This window comes from Camelus ferus, chromosome 11 (genome assembly GCF_009834535.1).
Source record: "Camelus ferus isolate YT-003-E chromosome 11, BCGSAC_Cfer_1.0, whole genome shotgun sequence".
Taxonomy (NCBI): domain Eukaryota; kingdom Metazoa; phylum Chordata; class Mammalia; order Artiodactyla; family Camelidae; genus Camelus; species Camelus ferus.
The window spans coordinates 48,185,600-48,207,462 of NC_045706.1; the positions used below are offsets into that span (position 1 = coordinate 48,185,600).

Genomic DNA, 21,863 nt, shown 5'->3' on the forward strand with positions numbered 1-21,863 from the left:
AACATAGTATGGCATTTTGATAATATTTTTTCTGAGTTTGAGAATACAGAAACAACAAATAATAAAGCACTGTTACTTAAAATTTTAATAAATCAGCAGCAGAATCCACAAATTGTATACATCAGAATATTTCATTGCACATTTGGCTTCATTAAACCAAATTATTGAAAAGACCTTATCAAAAAATAATGAGTATAGAAAAGTTACCAAAGACCAATTTGCTTAAGATCAATTATGCATTTGAATAATATTTTGACAGTGTTTAATATCACTTAATCTCAGGACAAAAATTATTTTAATAATTAAATTATAAATAGCAAGCAATCTCTTTTTTCAATAAGCAATTTCTTTTTTCAATTTATAAGATTTTTTTCAATAATCTTATAAATGTCTAAAAAGCATATTTGGAAGTTCCATGGAATTTTGGTTTGCAAACTTCAAATATAAGACTCTTAAATAACTGCATTTAATTTGTCTGAAATAAATTCACTTTAAAACTTTAATGTACTCAAGAGATTAACTGTATTTAGAAAATGAATAAATATAAGTGAATCAGCATATACAGCAATGCTAATTTTAATCATAATATGAGTTTATTTTGGCTATTTGCTTAAATACTAAATAACTTATTTATCTGAGGGACAAAATTTTCATCTCCACTTTAATACAACTGCTCCTCATCCTGCAAATATCATGTTAGTAACTACCTAGGAGATTCCACAAAGAAGAATTAATTCAATTATTAAGAAATTCCAAATTTGAGGTTCTAAGCTAGAAAATAGAGTCAAGAAGATTCACAACAGTATCAGAATTGAGATCATTAGATATCCTCAACAACCATAAGACCACTCTATTTTAAATGATGCTGCATAATGCAAAACTTTTGAGTGTTTACTAGCCCAAAGCCAGTGATAAACAGAGTAATAAGACTATGGACAAATTCCATTATTCACTTGCACTGCATTACCAGGAGATGTAAAAGGGCCAACAACACATCATGTTTAGTGGATTTATCAATCTTATTTTGAGATTTGGTATGAAGAGAAGAATAAAGAAAAGATTTATTTGAAATTCATTTTCAATCTATGTAGCTAGCCCTTTTTTCTCCTATTTCACAAATCGGTGGCAACAGGTATCTCCCCACCCCAAATTCTAGCTCTACACACATCTTCCAAAAATGTTTCTTCAATATCTAATGGAATTTTTTCTATGATGCACAGATGGCTAACTCCCCAATCTGTCTTCAAAACACAAACACTTTTCTCTAGTTCGTCCTGAATATCAAAATGATATTTTTCTATCTTTTCAACACCATATTGCTGATAGGATTTGCTTTTCTAATATTTCTACTGTCTAGACAAAGCAAGAAGAAATGCCTTCCTTTGGATATCTTCCCCCAGAATAACTCAACCAGGAATACACAACAGTAGAAAGAATCCTCAAATGTCACTTTGCCTTTTTTGTTTAAATTTCATCTCTGACTATATAGAACCACATGAGAATTATACTATAAAGTTTTCCAGCACAGTGCAACCTTTTGGTGAATTAAAGAAAAATAAGGTAACATATTTTCTTCCTTTATTATTTCAGAAAGCAGGGGGGAAAGTGTCATGTCAATAACATGACACCAAATATCACATAGAAAAGTTTAAAATAAATACCACAAGAGGTTTATAAACAAAAAAAGAACTTTTTTTAGATCAATAATAAAACAAGCTTCATTTTCTTCATATATCCTTTAACTCATCAGCTAGAGTGTCCCTCCCTTTTCACTCTAGCTAATACAAATTTCCTTTCTGTGATTTGTATAAAACCTGATGCTCTTCTCAAGGTCTCTGCAAATCACTAGAGGTTTATATGCTCAGGTACATATTTTAGCTTCTGCTTCTATCAAAGCAGATCATTTTATGGATTATCATAGCCTTCTTCAGAGTAAGACCCCTATGTAGAAATCAGTCCTTTTCCATGATTCACACAAAATAAAACTTGGTATTTAGTAAACTTCATCGAAGCTCTGAGGAAATAAAATTAATCATATAATATAAATTAAAGATTATTCATTAAAAATTCTTGTTCCTAAAATCATTTGAGTCATTCCACTAAGTCGCTATGCCATCCCCTTTCTGTCCCTCCTTTCTTTCTGCAAACCTTTCCCCCCACTTCCCTGCTCTACATTCCCCTGAACTGTAAGACAGCAATTTAGATTTCTCTTCTGTGCTTTATCTCCTGCTCACTCACCCTCCAATTGCATTCAGCCACCCAAATCATTTATCAAGATACTTTCCTATCAAAGACAATTTCTTCTCAAGACAAAATCTGAAACATCTAGTTAACACAATTTTTTCTTTCTCATTGTGATGCACTCTAGCATTGTTCCATACTGTAAGAGTTTATAGTCTGAATCAGCGTTTGTCAAACTTTCCTTTTAGCAGAGAAATCTTCTTTCAAATGAATCCTAACATATGGCACACACATAGAACACGTATACAAAGAACCCTGACATGACTAAAAACAGACCTGCTCTTTGAAGTGGAGGCAGGGAATGGACCTGAGACTCTTTCCTTTGGTCTCTCAGGTCTAATGGCTCCCAGATACATTTCACTGGGAAACAAGGTCTACTACATATAGTCAAGTTTAAAAATACTGGATTTCACCCGGAACAAGAAGAAACTGCAAAATTTGGTAATTGATTGTATTTAAGAGATATGAGAAAAAAATGAGTCAAAATTGACCTGAGGATTATAAGCCTGTTACATTGAAAGAATACAATACCATTACTAGAAATAAATAAATTGGGGAAAGTATATACTACTTTTAGTGTCATAATTTGTGATGAATATGGAAATGCTTTCATAATACAATTTGATGAAATGAGCATAAATATAGCAACTTAAGAAATGACAAATAATTCTAAATGCATTTATCATAAAACTTACACATTGTCACATGAATAATTAATGTCCATATTCATCATTGCTTCCCACTATTACAATTACACTTTTTTGTCTTGTTCTGTTTTGTTTTGTTTTGTTTTAGGGGGGTAACTAGGTTTACTTATTTATTTATTTTTAGAGGAGGTACTGGGCATTAAATCTAGGACCTCGTGCATGCTAAGCATGCACTCTACCACTTAGCTATACCCTCCCCCCTCAATTACATGTTTTAATTAAATCTCTGTTGATATATAATAAGCTAAATTAAATTTCAACATTTTTCTAAAGAGAAGAGGCTACTTATAATCTCTATAAAATAGCTTCCATTTATTGTACTGTGCCAAAAGGAATTATTACATCCTTTCCTATCTTTCAGTAAGCTTTATATACCTTACAGCTTATCTTTCCAGGAGGGATAAGCTTTATATAAATTGAAGGCAACTAGCTTATAAGAGGAAGAGAATGGAACTAACATTTAACATATTCCTATCATAAGCAATGCACTATTCTCATGCTTTTATGTCAGCAGTTTTCATACTGCCTACACAATAAAATCTCAGAGGGATCTTTTTTTAAAACATTCTGATGCACGAGTTCTGCCCCCAGAGATTCTGATATAATTGGTCAGGGTGGGGCCTTGACTTAGAATTTTTTTAAGGCTCTCTAGATGATCATAATGTGCAGCTAGGATTGAAAATAAGTTTTACATACTTTAGCTCATATCTTCATCAAAACAATCTGACCAGTTAATTTTATTATCCCTTATTTAAGATTAGAAAACTGAATTTCAGAAAGGTTCAGCAATTGCCTCAGGGCATAAGAAAGTAAATATTAGAAATTTAAATCCAAGTTTCTCTGACTACAATGATCTTTTAACCTCCACTTTGTCAAATTCAAAGCAACAGAATTATCACTATGAATTAGTAGTGGATATCTATATTTCATTTTACTTCTGGCTTTAAAAGGAATAGAGTCTCTTTTACCTCTCATTTGTCAGCAAGACCGTTTTCTTTTTCTTTTTTTTCCATTTTCAGTTTTATTAGGTAGAATTGCTACAATTTGACTGCATATATACAATATATTGCATGTAAATACGTATACACAATATACTGCACATATTTTCTGAAATTTACATATATGTACTATTAATTGTTTCTAAGAACGTCTAGAGCTTTAGCTTTCTAAACTTACATAGTTATCAAAGGAATAAAGCCAACCACAAAATAAGAATTAATTAAAAAAGATACATACATCCCACTATTAACAGCAACATTATTTATAATTGCCAAGATATGGAAGCATCCTAAGAAGACACCATTTTCTTAATTGAACTAACAAAAGTACCACAAAAGATAAAGTTACTTTGTATCTTAGGCCATTAAGGTATGGTACATTTTCTGACTTTCAAAATGTTCCTGGCTTTTTTCATGAATAAACTGTTTAAAAATCATAGATTTTAGAAATGTCTATCAGAGATAAGAAGGAAGATGCAATATAAAAGCATTTGAGAAACATAAAATAGATTGTATTTGCCAACGATTTTATTTTGTCTATCACCTTTCAGGAAGAAAGATGGTATTTGTTATAAAATATCATGGTTTTTTTAAACAGTAGTCAAAACTGAACAAAATTCTTAATAAAAATATTTGGTTTTCAAAATACATTCTATGTATAAGTATGTAAAAATACAGATGCCTATTACTATTTTGTTTAAACTTTCAATAAGCCTATATATTTTGTAAGCTAATTTATGAATATTTGATAATGCCCAATACAAGAGTAAAGGGTTAGCATATAATTTCAACTAGCTAGCTGAAAATAAATATATAAATAACGTGCATTCTATTGCTTTCCATTTTAAAATATATTATCAGTGGGCTTAAAGAAAAGTCATATCAAAAATGATATTACCAATTCCCTAAGGGCAACAAATTCCACTAAACCAGAATTCATATTTCAGAGGAGAGATGGATAACATCCCACAATTCAACCTCAGCAGGAGTCATTAAGTCAGGTACGTATGTGAGGGCTACATTTCTCATTGGATTACAAATCCAATAAGAGCTTTGCCTTTGAGTTACAAGTACTACAAAGATGAAATCAAGGTATTGTGAGAAAAGGAAAAGCCCTTCAATGCTTGGATATTTCTAGAATAAAATACTTAGGAATTTTTTAGCTCAAATAGACAAGCATACAAGTCATTCACTCCTGTTTTTTCATTATACAAACCACCTACAAGGCCTTTGCAGTAGCCCATCCTTCATTCCTGACCGCTTCCAATCCTGTACCTACTGCATTTAGCTTAACATTAGAAATTGTTGGTATATGCTGCAATGCCTAGCAGGATCCCTGCACTACATCATCCTACACTATAATTTCCCCTTCAATCTCAGGACTGAAGTCACTCAGGCCTTCTTTCAGGTCTTCCTAGGGACTGAGGTTTTTCTTACTCAGGGTATCTGCATACATAGTTATGTTTTTCTGAAAAGTGTTTTCTCAATTTTGCCTCCCCCTTCACCTGGCTAAAATCTACTTACCCTTTAGGTCCCTAACATAAAGAGGCCTTCCATATCATCTCTCCTCCTTTAATTTCAAAGTTAGTCCTCTTTCTTAAATACCCTGTACATTCCTTTCTTTTCTATCCCATTTTGTAATTATGTATTAACTTGGGAGACTATTATTTTACTTCTGTATCACCACTAGGCTGGTGGTTTCCTGAAAGCATGGAACATGTCTTGCTAATTCATCCTTATGAGCCTCATCTTTTTCAATAACAAGTGCTAACAGATGCTTAATAAATATTTATTGAATGAATGAATCAACTGAACACTAAAAGAGAGTGGTTAAGAGTAGAGGCTCTGGAGTCAGGTTGTCTCAGTTCAATCGTTGGTTCACAGTGGTTATCAATTCTTTCACCTTTAAAAAAGAATTATAACAGTAGCTACTTATAGGGTTGTTATAATGATTACATGATAATAAGTAAATTATCACAGGGCATCAAATAAATATTAGCTATCAATAATTATCATAAAACAGGTGATATTCTATTCAAGCCTTATGTTATCATTGTATTATTTATGTATGATGTGTGATATATATGTACATATATATTTATAAATGCACATATATAGCTATATTTATATGTGCATATATATGCATTTTTCCATTTATTAGACCAATAAAGACATATTATAATTAAAATGGCAAAAGTTAAAGATAAAGAGAGAATTCTAAAAGCAGCAAGAGAAAAACAGAGTCATACACAAGAGAAACCCCATAGGCTATCAGCTGATTTCTCTTCAGAAACTTAGCAGGCCAGAGGAATGGCATGATATATTCAAAGTGCTGAAAGGGAAAACCTGCAACCTAGGATACTCTACCCAGCAAGATTGTCATTTAGAATAAGAGACACACAGAACTTCTCAGACAAGAAAAACTAAAAGAGTTCTTCAATACTAAACCTACTCTAAAAGAAGTATTAAAGAGTATTCTCTAAGTAGAAAAGAAGTAAGAATCTACAGCAAAGGAAAAATCCCACTAGGAAAGGTAATTATAATAGTGAAGATTGAGGTTCAACCACTTAAATAAGCCAAAAGAAAGATTAAAAGACAAAACATTGTAAAAACAACTATAACTACAATAAAGGGTTAAGGGATAAGCATGAAGATGTAAAATACGACATCAAAATCACAAAATATGGGGGAAGGGAGTAAACGATGTAGATATTTAGAATATGTTTGAATTTAAATGATTCCAAGTTTAAAACAAGTAGATATAATTATAAAGTAATAAAATGATAATAAGTAACTATCAATAATTACTTTAAATGTCAATGGACTAAATGCTTCAATCAAAAGACTGGTAGCTGATTAGATAAAAAAATAAGACCCTTCTATATGCTGCCTATAAGAGACTCACTTCAGAGCTAAAGACACACACAGACTGAAAATTAGGGATGTAAAAAGATATTTAATGCAAAAAGAAACATCAAAGCAAGGGTAGCAATACCCACATCAGACAAAATGGACTTTAAAATAAAGGTTATAAAAGAGATAAAGAAGGGCATTATATAATGATAAAGGGATCAATATGAGATAGCACATGGCACTCATTAATATATACATACCCAACGCAGGAGTGCCCAAATATATAGAGCAAATATTAACAGACATAAAGGGAAAAATTGGTAATAACAATAATAGTAGGGGACTTTAACATCCCACATACATCAATGGACAGATCAACCAGACAATCAATAAGGCAACAATGATGCTAAATGACAAAATAGACCGGTTGGGTTTAACAGATATCTACAGGACATTCCATCCAAACACAGCAGAATACACATTCTTTTCAAGTACATATAGAATATTCCTCAGGATTAATAATTTGCTAGACCACAAAATAAGTCTCAAAAATTTTAAGATGATAGAAATTATACCAATTATTTTTTCTAATCATACCATATAAAACTATAAATCAATTAAAGAAAGAAAATGGGAAAAGCACAAACACATGGAGACTAAACAATAAGCTACTAAAAAAAAACCAGAAGAAAAACAAAGTCAATGAAGAAATCAAAGGAGAAATCAGAAAATACCTCAACACCCATTCATGATAAAAAAAAAATTATCATCAAAGTGGGTAAAAAGGGAACATAAATCATCATAATAAAGGTCATTCACAAGCCCACAGCTAATATAGTCAATACTGAAAAGCTGAAATCCTTTCCTCTAAATTCAGGAACAAGACAAAGATTCCCACTCTCATCACTTATATTTAACATAGTACTGGAAGTCCTAGCCACAGTAATCAGACAAGAAAAATAAATAAAAACCATCCAAATTGGAGAGGAAGAAATAAAGCTGACTATTTGTAAATGACATGATCATATATAGAGAAAACCCTAAAGTCTTCACACAAAAACAGTTAGAACTAATAAATGAATTCAGCAAAGTTGCAGGATACAAGATTAATATATAGAAGTCTGTAGCTTTTCTGTGCACTTATAATGAACTATCAGAAAGAGAAAGCAAAAAAAAAAAAAAAAAACATTTAAAATTGCATCAAAAAGGATAAACTACCTAGAAATAAACCTAAACCCTATACACTGAAAACTATAAAACACTGATAAAGGAAATTGAAGATTTTACAAAGAAATAGAAAGATATCCCTTACTCTTGGACTGGAAGAATTAATATTGTTAAAATGCTGTACTACCCAAAGCAATCTACAAATTCAAAGCAATCCCTATCAAAATATCCATGACATTTTTCACAGAACTAGAACTAATAATCTAAACTAAAATTCATACGGGAGTTTCTTAGAAACTAAACATTCATTTACCATATGACCCAGTAATCACACTTCTGGGCATTTATCTCAGAAAAATGAAAACCTATGCCTACACAAAATCTTTTACACAACTTCTCATAGGAGTTTTGTTTGTAATAGCCCAGACTGGTAATAACAAAAATGTCCTACGATAGCTGAATGGCAAAATAAACTGTGGTATATCTATACCATGGGTATAAGAATAAACTATCAATACATACAACTCAGATGGATTTCTAGCCCATCATGGTGAGTGAAAAAGTTAGTCTCAAAAGATCACAAACTGTATGATTCTATTTATAAAATATCTTAGAAAAGACAAAATGATAGAAATGGAGAACAGATTAGGATTCACCAGAGGTTAGGAATGGTGGGATGCCTGCCGGCAGGTGGGAAAGGTCAGGAAGTGCACTCCTTTCAGGAGCGGTGTGACTGACTATAGAGTGGTAGCAGGAGTAGTGCTGGAATATTTCCGCACCTTTATTGTGGTAGCGGTTACATGAATCTATTCATGAGATAGAACTATACACATAATTTATATCAATATGGCAACTTCTTGGCTTTGATACACTACAGTTACATAAGATACAAGCAATGTGGGAAATTGGGCAAAGGGCACACAGAAACTCTCTGTACTATGTGCAACTTCCTTTGAATTTACAATTACTGCCAAATAAAAGTTTTCTTTGAAAAAAATCTTAAGTTTCTAGTCTCTGAGAAGCATTCCTGGAATACTGTAACAACACAAAATTGAGAGAAGACAGACAGGTTTCCCCATACGATATGAAGAGCTGAGTTATAAAATAAAAGTAATCATCAAGTAGATTCAGGTAGTTCTACTTTACAAGCCTCTAGGTTTTATATAAAGGTCAGAAACTAGATAAAATGAGCAGCCAGTACTTCTAAATGAGTTGTAAAATTAAAAAGAGCTTCTGTTTTTACAAAAGACAACATGATTATCATAAATAGTGATTATCATATCTCTGCTATGCATCAAACAAAAGAATTATTTTTCTCTCCCCAGTTGTAAGCCAACTGCCATACTTACAGTACTGCCAAGTTTATGGGGGCTTTGCATATTTCTTTCTCTGAGCCCCTGCTATTATGCTTAAAAGTACCAAGAAAGAAGGAAGACTTAGTAACCACAAGAGGCTGAACGAACATTTGCCTGTGACTGTTCTGTAGCATAAATTATATAATCACTCAGTTTTCAATGATTCTGATTCAATGCCACTGAAGAGAGCAGGTGATCATCATGCACATTTTGAGAATATCAATTGTGGATCACCTGGGAAAGCTTCAAAGTCACTTCTTAAATGCAGTTACAGACATCACTATAGCATAAATGCAACCAGTCACAAATAAGCCTTGTTAAAATGAAATTCTGCAAAAGGCCACTTACCTAGATTTTTGCTTTCTTTTGTTTTCACATTGGACACTAGAATCTCGACACTTACAATCAGATAAGGTTTACCCACTTCAGATCTCTGTTATAAGAATATCTATAGTGGTTTGATTTTTAACCAGGATTTAAAGAATGTGAAAGATTTGTGGAGAGTAAATAAATCTTTACTTTGTGTAATATCAGTTTTTGTCTTCCTCCGCAAAAAACTGTTGTTAATAACCCTTGTCTGACTCATCTGCTCTACCTTCCTCACATTTGACGTTAGGGTGGTTTCAATTATTTACTCTCTTCTCAAAATAGTCTTTGCCAACTGAATTCTATAGTATTCAGATTATCATCTATTGCTGTGTAAAAAACCGTCCCAAAACCTAGTGGTTAAAAGCAACAACTTTCTATCCTCTCTCATGGTTTTGAGGTTTGACTCGGCTCAGCCAGGATTTCACACATCAGGTCTCAATGCAGCTGCAGTCAAGGTTCAGCTGCAACTGCAGCCATAGGACGGTCCGAAGGGGCTAGACGTCCAAGATCACACACTCACAGGACTGGCAGCTGATCTGGGAACCCAGATGACTCAGATAATCTACTTGTTTGTGACCCCTCCACATGGGTTGGGCTTCCTACAGCATAGCAACTGCATTCTGAGAGAGAGTGTTCCAAGACTGACCATTCCAAGGGAACTAGTTGGAATCTGAAAGGCTTTTCATGACATACATAGCCTCAGAAGTTCCAGAATGTTATTTCTGCCACATTTAATTGGTCAAGTGTCATTAAGGTAAGCTCCAGTTTCAAGAAAAAGGGTATTAAAATCCACCTAATGATGGAGAATATGAAAGTGGGAGGTATTATTGTGACCATTTGGCCTTTTTACAGGGACACATAATCTACCCCATATGGAAAATTTTGTTTTCATCAATATGCTAATATAAAATGCCAGTTGCCTAGTTTTCTGGTTAATAGCAGAAATAACATCATGACACTGTAGCTCCTGGTGTCCCTAAATAATTCTGGGTTTTTTTGTTGTTGTCATTACTTTTCCTCAACAGCAGTATTATTAAAGTTGCAGAAACATGTTGGTGATCAAGCATCAAAAACTGTGGTGGAGAAGGCATTTCTGCATAGAGCTGTGCTATCCAGTATCATAGCCACATATGGCTACTGAACACCTGAAATGTGGCTAATCTGGATGTATTATAACTGTAAAATACACACCAGATTTCAAGGATTTAGTATTAAAAAGTAATGCAAACTATCTCATTGATAATGTTTACACTGATTATATGTTGAAATGATATTTTGCATATCTTGAACTAAATATATTATTCAAATTAATTTCACCTGTTCCTTTTATATATGTGGCTACTAGAAAAATTTTAATTATATATGCAACTCACATACTATTCTAGTTTGCATAATATTTCCAATGGAAAGCACTGACTCAGAAATTAAACTAAATCATATTTTCCATTGTATAGCACCATGGCAGTTCATGGTGTTTACACCCTTAAAGGATTTTCAGGCATTTTAATTTCTTCATGCTAAATCTTATGTGAGATACATAAGTGCATTCAAAATCAATATTTTGGTATTTCTATAGAACAGTTTTCCTTTCTTGAGATTTAAATACATATTTCATATTTAATATATCTATATGTTTAGTATATAATTGCAGCAATTCACTTAGCATAAGATTTCAGTTGCTCACATAGTTTCTCTACAAAAGTGGACTACATGACCCCTGATTAAGTTCATGTATTAATTTCCTATTGCTGCTATAACAAATTACCACAAATTTAGTGGCTTAAACAATACCAACTTATTATCTTACAGTTATAAAGGTCAGAAGTATAAAACTGAGATAAAATCAAGGTGTCAGCAAGTCTGTGTTCCTTTCAGGAGGCTCTAGAGGAGAATCTGCTTACTCGTCCATTTGGGTTATTAGAAGATGTAATTCCTTGCAATTGTATGACTGAGATCTCTGATTTTTGCTAAATGTCAGAGGAGGGCACTCCCAGCTTTAGAAGTCACAATATTCCTTGGCTCATGCCCGCTTCTTCCAACTTTAAAGCCGGCAATGGTGGATTGACTCTCTGCGTTGAATCTCTCCTCCTTCCATCAGAGAATGCTCTGATTCAGTCAAGAAAGGTGCTCTGGTTTTAAGGACTCATTTAATTAGACAGAGGCCACCATTTAATCCAGGATAATCACTCCATCACAAATCTATGTACTGAATTACATCTGCAAAATCCCTTGTACCATGTAAAGTATTCATGGGTTCCAGGGATTAGAGAATGGACATCTGTTGGGGGCCATTATTCTGCCTACAACAGATAGGAATCAACTTTTTACAGAGAGATAAAACTCCTTATACTTCTTGCCATATGTAAATGAAAGAGAAGTATTTTTCAAATGATGTACAATGCCCTCAGGCCGAGTCAAATCTGTAATCTAAATCCACTAGAGTACTAGAAATTTATTTCAAGTTTGTATGAATATCAAACTAAAATAGTTAAAGCTGCTCTGAGATGTTAAAGCAAACAACTATTGGAGTAATAAAGTTTTGTCAGTCAACAACCTTGGTTGAGTTTCACAGTATACAAACTGTGATAGTTATCTCTTAAGGAAAACGTTAGGTCAAATCTAGTTTTGATTTATCTACCAGAAGAAAACAAGCTAATAAAGTCATGCCAAGAATTCAATAAGTTCTTTCATTATGGTTACAAGACTTTAAAACATATACTTAAATTTCTGATTTTAAAAAGGATGCAAATATGCTAGGGCAATATGTAGATCACTAACAGTTATCTCCAATTAATTATTAATTGTAGTCAATAGTCAAGCAAATAAACTACACAAGTTGCTCATCTGTGTCTGACTCTGCTAAACCTACTTAACACAGAAACAAAGCTACTAGTCGGCTTTTAGATCCTAAACTTATATCACAATGGTATGAAACTTTTTTATTCAGAGCCTATCTATAAATTCATTAAGAATATTGAATATTTTTCAATGGTAAAAGGTTCTAGTACCAATTCCAATGTGGCAGAGCATGGGGGGGATCCAAGCACTTCTCAGAATACCAGCTGGGTGTCCTACAATTCAATTCAATTCTGACACTATCTACCTCAAGATATCATCAGATTCCACAGTTAAGGGTTCAATCCTACAAAACTGCCTCCCTGACCCCACTTTATTGCAAATGCCAATCACAAGTTCAGATTGTCACCTATACTTCTGACCAATTGGCTATAAACACAGTTCCCACTACCTACTCTTCAGGTTCAATTAATTTGCTAGAGTGACTCACAGAACTCAGAAAAACATTTCACTTTACTAGATTACCAGTTTATTATAAAAGGCTATAACTCAAGAACAACTAGATGGAAGAAATGTATAGGGCAAGGTACGTAGGAAGGGATACAGAACTTCCATGCCTCTCAGGTGCACCACTATCCCTGACTCTCCAGGTCTTTACAAACCCAGAAGCTCTCCGAACTCCATCCTTTTGGGTTTTTATGGAGGCTTTATTACAGAGGCACGATTGATTAAATCATTGACAGCTGATGGTTGGAGTCAGCCTCCAGCTTGTCTCCCTTACCTGGGAGGTCAGGAGAGGGGCCTGAAAGTTCCAATCCTCTAATCATATTGTTGGTTCTGGGCACCTAGCCTCCAACATCAGGTCCAAACGTTACTTCATCAACATAACAAAATACACTTTACTACTCTCAAATGTTACTTCATCAACATAACAAAAGACACCTTTACTACTCTCAAATGTTACTTCATCAACATAACAAAAGACACCTTTACTACTCTCAGTACTTAGAAAATACTTAGGGTTTTAGGCCCTCTGTGCCAGAAACAGGACAAAAACCAACTATATATTTCTTATTATAAATTACATCACAAATGGAAATCGATCTATAACGAAAAACCAGCTAAGGTGATATTATCAATAACTCATAATTGATTAGGCTTAAAGAAAAACAGTTTTAAATTAAAATTTGGCTTGTTTTGAAAGCAAAGAAAAATCTAATATTTGAAAGAAAACTATTATTTATAAATTAATGGTCAGTACTAGACTCCAAAGCAGCTCATAAAAGTAATAGCTGAAAAAATACTACTACTTTATTGCCAAAACAATTCATAGACAAGGTATCTGCCCACTATCTAATCCTTAAAATAGGCACAGAAAAGAAAGCAAGAAAGATAATACCAATTTTGCCCATTTAACTCTCTGATTTTTACATACCTACTACTGTACAAACAGCAACATGGATGGAGCTGGAGATTGTCATTCTACGTGAAGCAAGCAAGACAGAGAAAGAAAAATACCATATGATATCACTTATATGTGGAATCTAAAAAAAAAGACAAACTTATTTACAAAACAGAAACAGACTCACAAACAGAAAACAAACTTATGATTACAGGGAGAAAGGGGGAGGGAAGGGATAAACTGGGAGTTCAGGATTTGCAGATACTGACTACCATATATATAATAGATAAATAAGTTCATATTGTATAGCACAGGGAACTGTATTCAATATCTTGTAATAACTTATGGTGAAAAAGAATATGAAAATGAATATATGTATGTACATATGTGACTGAATCATTATAATGTACACCAGAAATTGACGTAACATTGTAAACTGACTATACTTCAATACAAAAATATATACAAAAAAAACCCCAAAAAACCCAAAACCTTTATAGGATACTATTTACTTCTCTTCTTCCTCTTACTTCGTTAGCTGAGGTTGTAAAAGTCAGCTATCTATAAACTGAAACATATGGTCTCCAACATAATCAACCACTCAAAACCAGCTACCACTATGGTGTAATTGACAAATTTAAGAATATAAAAATGTAAAGCATCTAACACAGTGTACCTGATCCAGTAATGGACCAATTCTAATATGCAGTCCGTGAAAAGGGAGGAAGGAAGGGAGGGAGGGAGGCAGGGAGGGAAAATGGAAGGAAAAGGGGAGCAGAGGAAAAAAGGAAGGAAGGAAGGAAAGGAAAAAGATTTGGAAGCTGCCTTTACACTTTTAGAATTTTAACTCTAACCTGTCTCTAGTATTTGAAGAGTCATTGCATATAGATCATCCTAACTGTTTTACCTCATCATCATGAGATATAAGGCTGAAATTGATTTCAAAATGGATTTTCAAGAGAGAGGTAGAGGCCTTATATGGAAGAAAAATCCCATAACATCTTTTTGTTGGCTTTACTGAATTTTTGTAATTCCCCAAGACTGGGAATGCATTAAACCCAAGACATACAAATGAAATAGATCTCTGAATAACAAAACCCAATCCATTTGCTTATTTATTCATTCAACAAATACATAATGAGAACCAAAAATACGCTTTCACATAAAACACCAAGAGAAGAAAATACTGGGCAGGTGAGGTCTATAAATGCAAATTGGTCCTGTCACGCAGCCCAGGCCTCGCTCTTTCACTCTAGCAGTGCCAACTCTCATTTGACTCTCTAATATCCCCTACAGTAAAATACCAATCTGAGTGTTAACTTAAATAATAATTCTACACTTAAACAATACTATACATCAACTAAAGATCCTCTCCAGCAACACATCCAAACTTTAACAACATCAACATGATTTTAACCCACTTCCAGGAAAAATATCGATGTCTGCTGATTCTTAGAACTAAAGCATTATGGCCACCCACCTCCAACTCTATTTTCACCAATTAGAGAGTTACCATCATTTAAAAACAATTGATTTTCCTCTAAGATGCTTCCTTTTTCTGAGAGGCCCCTTGTTCCACCCTATCCACATGAAAAATTTCTTAATCATGTTAGATATCAGAGAAGATGGCCTAGACCTAACCAATCCTAGAGGTATGACAAAATCAGCAGAAATATCTTAGAAAAACATACTTCTAAAAGACAAAAGTTAACCTTTCTCTGATTCTGAATGTTCTCTGGAGTATATTTTTCAATGAATAAAAATCCTGTTTTGGAATATAGTGAAATATAGACCCAAATGCAGAGACTGTGATTTTGTTTCTGAATATTCACATCAAGTTTTAGAAGAGACCTATACTTTGCAAAATAAGACCTTTTGTAACAGGCAGTCTATTACATAAATTTAGTAGATACTTGAAACTCATTCCATTTAATGTCAGAGAAGCTATTTCTCCATTACATGATGTATACAATATGCAATAATTTTATTCATTCTTTCACTCAGAAATATAATTTAGCTTTTCCTAAAATGCCAGGCATTGCGCCTGGGACTTGGGATAAAACAGTAAATAAAATAGACATGTGATCTGCCTGCATAAAGTGTAGAGTAAGGGATACTAAATATAACAGATTTAAAATGTAAGGATTGATGATGATTCCACAGAAGAGACTAAGGAAGACTTGCATTACGTATATGGCCATGGGCCTCCCAAAAATGTATGTATCCTAATTTCCAAAACCTGTGACTATGTTACATTATACAGCAAGAGGAACTTTGCAGAAGTAATTACGGTCAAGGGCCATGAGATGGGATGATTATCCTGAATGATACTGGTGGCTCCTATCTAGTCACATGAGTCCTGAAACAGTGGAGAACCTTTTCTGGCTGTGGTCAGAGAAAGAGAAACAGGGTTAGAGAAATGTGATATTGCTGACTATGAAGATGGAGGAAGAAGGCACCGAGCCAAGGAAAGTTGGTGACCACCAGAAGCTGGAAAAGGCAAAGAAATGTATTCTTCCCTACAGTCTCCAGAAAAGAATGCAGCCCTGCTGACACTTTCATCTCTAACCCATTGAGATTTGTGTCCGACTTCTGACTTGCACAGCTGTAAAATAATTATTGTGTTGTTTTTAAATCACTAAGTTTGTGGTAATTTGCTATAGCAGCAATGGAAAATGTGTGTGTGTGTGTGTGTATTTAAAAGGAAAATATCAGAGCAAACATATGATCATATAATCATTAATAGTGTTGTCTATTTTATTTGTTACAGACCCTACCGATCTCACATCCTACTAATTTCTTCCTAATGTGAAAAGACCTTGAACTTACTGAGCACAGAACTTCAGTCAAAAAATGACCAAGACTTGCTGATCTACTTAAGGAAGTAAAGTTATTTTGGCTAAAACTGATCATGTGGACTGGGCCTGAGAAAAACATAAACTGGATTTGCTTCCCACTACTGAACTTCTCTAGTCTCAATATATTTGCAAAATTTCAAGCCTTGAAGTCATATTTACATAAGATATCCACAGATCATAAGTGTCATTCTTGCTTTAACTACTCATGTTCATCTTTATTTCATTTGAATTATCATTAAGCATTTACTCTATCAACATAGGTCAATTACAAAAGCTCTGAACTAATCTGAAAAGCAAATCAAGCCCACCAAATGAAACACAACATTCTTTATACTAGGAAGTTGAGGACTTACATATGAGAGTTGTCCTAAAATCTTTGAGCAAACTAAGAAAGGTTAGAGTTCAGCTAGTTTCAGGAAAGTAGATTTCCTTTCATTAAAGCAGATGGAACAGTTATAGAGAAGCAATATTTGTGACGGAAACCCTGATAAAAATAAACCTGGAAATGTGTTCTGATACTACGGTCCACAGTTCTCCCAGATTGGTTCCTGCTATTTAATTCCAATATTCATTGGCTTGATCAGATACTGAGATTAGGCCCCAAATTCTGCACTTTTATATAAAAATGAACTATTATACTGCTTTTTCATAATGCTTTAAATGTATATTTTTGTTTGTTTATAGGTGGTACTTATCAACAAAATGTTAATTATTGTGCATATATATGGGTTTCTGATGATGTGGACCACCACTGGATAAATTTAGCTCCTCCTGCTCTCATCTCTACACCAACAACTGGGCAGATCACCAGATATTACCCACACACAGTAAGTCTTTCACTCACTAAAAAAAAAAAAAAAATAAGACTTTCTCAACAAGTATTTAACATTATGCCCTAGGAGAAAGGAATATACAAAAATTCTTAGATCACCAAAAGAACAAGCTTTCTCACCTCTGTGCCCTTCCTTTCCTATGTTACTTTTTTCACCACTAACCCTCCCTACATTTTCTCCACAGTTATCCTATAAATACAACAAATAAATATAAATTAATTGCTTGAGGCACATTGTCACCCTTAATTTAAAAAACTTAGAAGCAGCAAGCACTAATTCAGTTTACCTGTATCCAAATATTAATTACTGAGCACCTGCCTCCTGAAATGTTCTGTGCTAAGGGCCAGGAACATAGTCTTCACTCTCCTAGAGCATTTGACCAGCAGAGAAAGCAAAAGAGTAAATGCAGGAATTCCAACTGGGAGAGCTCTAAAGTGGAAAGTGCTATGAGGGAGACGTATTTAAGGGGTGTCTGTACTTCTTTGTAGGAAGGGGAGAAGAGGAAACATGGGAGGAGGGAGGAAAGAAGAAGGAGGCCTCCATCAAATGTGAAGAGTAGTGCAATCTAATCAATTAAATAACTGAGTAATATTTAAACTCCTACAATTAAGTTTTCCCTTAAAATTAAAATTAAGATAATTATCCTTAAAGCCTTAAAAAAAGAAGTTACTTACCTTTGATCTCAATTATTTGGATATCATAGATGAAAAAATCTATTTCCTCTTCACTCTTCTAACACAGAACTTACCTTGTTTTAAAACCAAAATATCTAACAAAAGGTTGTTAGTAACAAAAGTAAGCTTTGTGTACTTCATAAACGGGCCATGAAACTGAACATCGGATTTAAACCTCATTAAGAAAAAGAACAGTAAGACATAGAAAAATGCATACATATTTTCAGTGCCTTACTTAGCATATTTGATACCTGGAGTAGATCCTTTTAAAATATTTCCCTCCTCTATATAACAAAATTACTTTTCAGTAATAACCATTATTTTCCTGAGTTGTCCTTTAACTTTGAAGAAATTGACAAAAATATCACCCCTGCACTTCACACTTTCATTGTTACATTTTTAAAATGCAAATAAAAATTCCAAGTGATCACATAAAATAACAGAATTAAAGTAACTCTATTTCTCCTTCTTTGTCTTTACAATCACTGTGCCATCATTGTTTATTCTGAATCTGCTGTTGAAATGCATAAAGAATACAATATTTATTAAAGGATAATCATAAAAATGTACTAATTTGAATCATACATAAGTATATATTATTAAAACAACAATAAGCACAGCAATTATTTAGGACTTAGAGAAACAAGTTAATTTGTGTAAAACATATTATCGTTGACTTTGAGAATTGCTGGTAAATGGTGATAGTAAAAAGCAGACCAACTTTTAGGTGGCTTTACTATTTTTAATAAATTTCTAGAAACAATGCACCTTCTTAATGACTGCACCCAGGGCAGAATACTCCCATCATTTCACCTTTTGAGTAAATAGTTTTCAACCCAAAGCTAAATAAAGCCATAAAAATCACCACTATTTTTACACAATGTATGTTTATTCTTTACAAGACCAGCTTCAGCGGCCTGCCGCTGGGCACAGGGTCCCATGCTCAGGAGCCCCATGCTTGGCTGTTAATGCTCTGCTACCGTCTTGAAATTCTCAACAATTTTATTTTTGAATTCGGGTCTATAAGTGAAGTCTGATGAGGCAATAAAGCATATGCCCTATACTCACATGCAGTCCTGCCTCCCAGTGCCTTCCAGGGACAGGTCCTCAGCCACCTGCTCCCCCACCCTGTGACAGCTGCCATCCTCCAACCCTGTTGGGGGCCTTACAAGGCAGGATTGGGTGGGTTTCATTGGGCAAGGCCACAGACACCCATGAGGGTCTACATGCTCCCACAAGTAACCCTAGGCCCTAGAGAACATAACATTAAATAGAAAATAAAAATAACCTTTCTTGGGTCTATCAAGACTGTGAACACAGGAAAAAGCTCCTTATTTCCTCTGCTTTTGATTTAGACAGCATTTCTAATATTCCTGAGAGATCGCTAAGACTGAAAAAAATCTATGACATTATGTCACATTTGAAAAAGCTTACGAGCTAACCAAACCACATGAGAGCTCTTTACACCTTCAAAAATGGCTCCTGATCCCTGAATCACTGACTTTATCTAATACTATCTAAATTCTAACTTTGCTATTCACCAGCTTAACCCTGAGCAGCTTGCCCTTTTCTTCATCTCCTTTTTATCCCTTAAATTGATGTGCAAGTCCAGTTTCTTTTCTCCAATCATGACTCCTTTTTTCAACTAATATTTAGATACTACCTCATACAAAACAATCATATGTAAATAACTTTCTGGTTGAACTCCATCCCTAGAAACTTCTATCTCATTGCTCAAAAACCCAATCCATGTAAAATTATGTACTCATTTGTAATTTATCACATTTTGTACACAGAAGGAACTTCAGCACATACCCAATGTATGGAGTAGGGGAAAATCAGTTACTTACATTGTTCATGTACTCTGAAAGCAGGTCCTGGAGAGCCTGGCGAATGGCGTTGCATTCTGCAATAATCCGCTCCCGATGGAAATCCCTTGTGCATGAAGAGTCGGCCAACAGAGCTGCCCCACTAATAATGGCTTCAAGGCGTTTCTCTAGTGACGGTCTAATTTCCTCCTCAGTCACTGTGAGTGGATCCAAGACAATCAAATTCTAAAGGAAAAACACATTCACATGGTTAGGACTCCACAATATTATTTTTCAAGAAAAAAAAATTGTTATTTTGTTTTCACATTTAGAAATTCATATATGATGATAAAGAGAATTGTGTTTTTACTGCTTCACAGAGTTCACACATAATTCTATACAGCAATCATAATTCAGGTTAGTAACAAAATTGTGAAATTATGAGTATCGGTTCTAGTATCAGTCAAACTTGTATTAAAATCTTGCCCTTGCCACTCACCAATGGTGACACTCAGGTATCTTATGCACTGTGAGCCTCACCTTCTTGATCTGTAAAACTGGAATATTAACATTGCTTGTCTCATAAAACTACTGTAAGAGTGATAAGAATGCTTAATACAGTGCCTGGCACTTATTAACTATTATTTACAATAGTCACTTTTATACAACACTTCATTATTTACATAGTATTTTTACATATACTATCTCATCTAGACAACTCTACAAAGAAGAAGATAGCAAAGATATTGTTAACCACACATTTTAACTGATGGTGAGTGAGGCTCATATTGTCTTGTCCAAGGTCATTAAGCTAATAAACAGTGAAGTTCACACAAGTATCCAGGTCTTATAATACCTAATTCAATATTGTTTTCATTATGCCTCACTGTAAATCATATTCTCTAATTAACCTTACCACTAACATATCAAAGAGAATTCTGAATTTTAATTATTCCTTTTAAAAGTAAAATTCCATCTTCCTGTTGATCTATTATAACTTCCAGCTATTTACCACCATTGGAACCTGACATGGTATTTTTAAAGTTTCCATTACATATAAGTCTTCAGGCAACAAAAGTCAAGATAATTTACAGCCTTTGAAGAAAAGGCAGAGGGTGTGAGGCTATAAGGGTCCTATATTAAAACATATCAAGAGAAGAAGACTTTCAATGTTTAGGCATAATGTGGTAATTGAAGAAAGAGTTAGTAACAAATAAAAACTCTCTGTAGAAACTTTAACACAAAATGAAATCATATAATGATCTTTAAAATGTGTATGCTTGTGTGAATCTATACACATACAAACACACACTGAAAATCACTGATCTTCAGAATGTGCAATCTTTTTTATAAGATTTTATATATTTAAAAATATAGAGAGATATATATATTGTCTGTATTATATATAGATATAACTTTATATTGATGATCGTACTATATTACATTATGATAAATATTTAGGGATCGAAAGTAGTCAAGGAAAAATTTTAAAAGCTACAACTCTAGGCCAAGCTGGGAAGAGAAAATCATTATAGAAAGAAAAATAACTGTAAAACAGTTATAAAAAAATAGTACCATGTAATTCACATAAAATATAATATAAAATATAAAATAGAAATAGCTCTTATATAAAATTGGTTAAATGCCTTTAAATTATTCAGAAGAATTCTTCCTTTCATAACTCTATTTCCTTCCGATTTTTCTACTTCTCTACTGAGTCTCTCCATTTTTTTCCTTCATATGGAAAACAGTTTTTAAAAAAGAAAGAAAATTAATTTTACAAATGCCAAATTTAACACTTT

At 33.6% G+C, this 21,863-nt stretch overlaps 1 protein-coding gene across 6 annotated transcripts in view; it reads right to left on the reverse strand.

The window, feature by feature from the left end:
- Nucleotides 1–21,863, reverse strand: part of CTNNA3 (catenin alpha 3) — a 1,348,033-nt gene that overhangs the window by 987,761 nt on the left and 338,409 nt on the right. For all 6 annotated transcript variants that reach the window (XM_032491498.1, XM_032491494.1, XM_032491493.1 and 3 more), the window contains one exon: nucleotides 20,104–20,307. In XM_032491498.1, coding sequence (XP_032347389.1) covers nucleotides 20,104–20,307 — 204 coding nt within the window. The remainder of the gene's footprint in view (nucleotides 1–20,103; nucleotides 20,308–21,863) is intronic.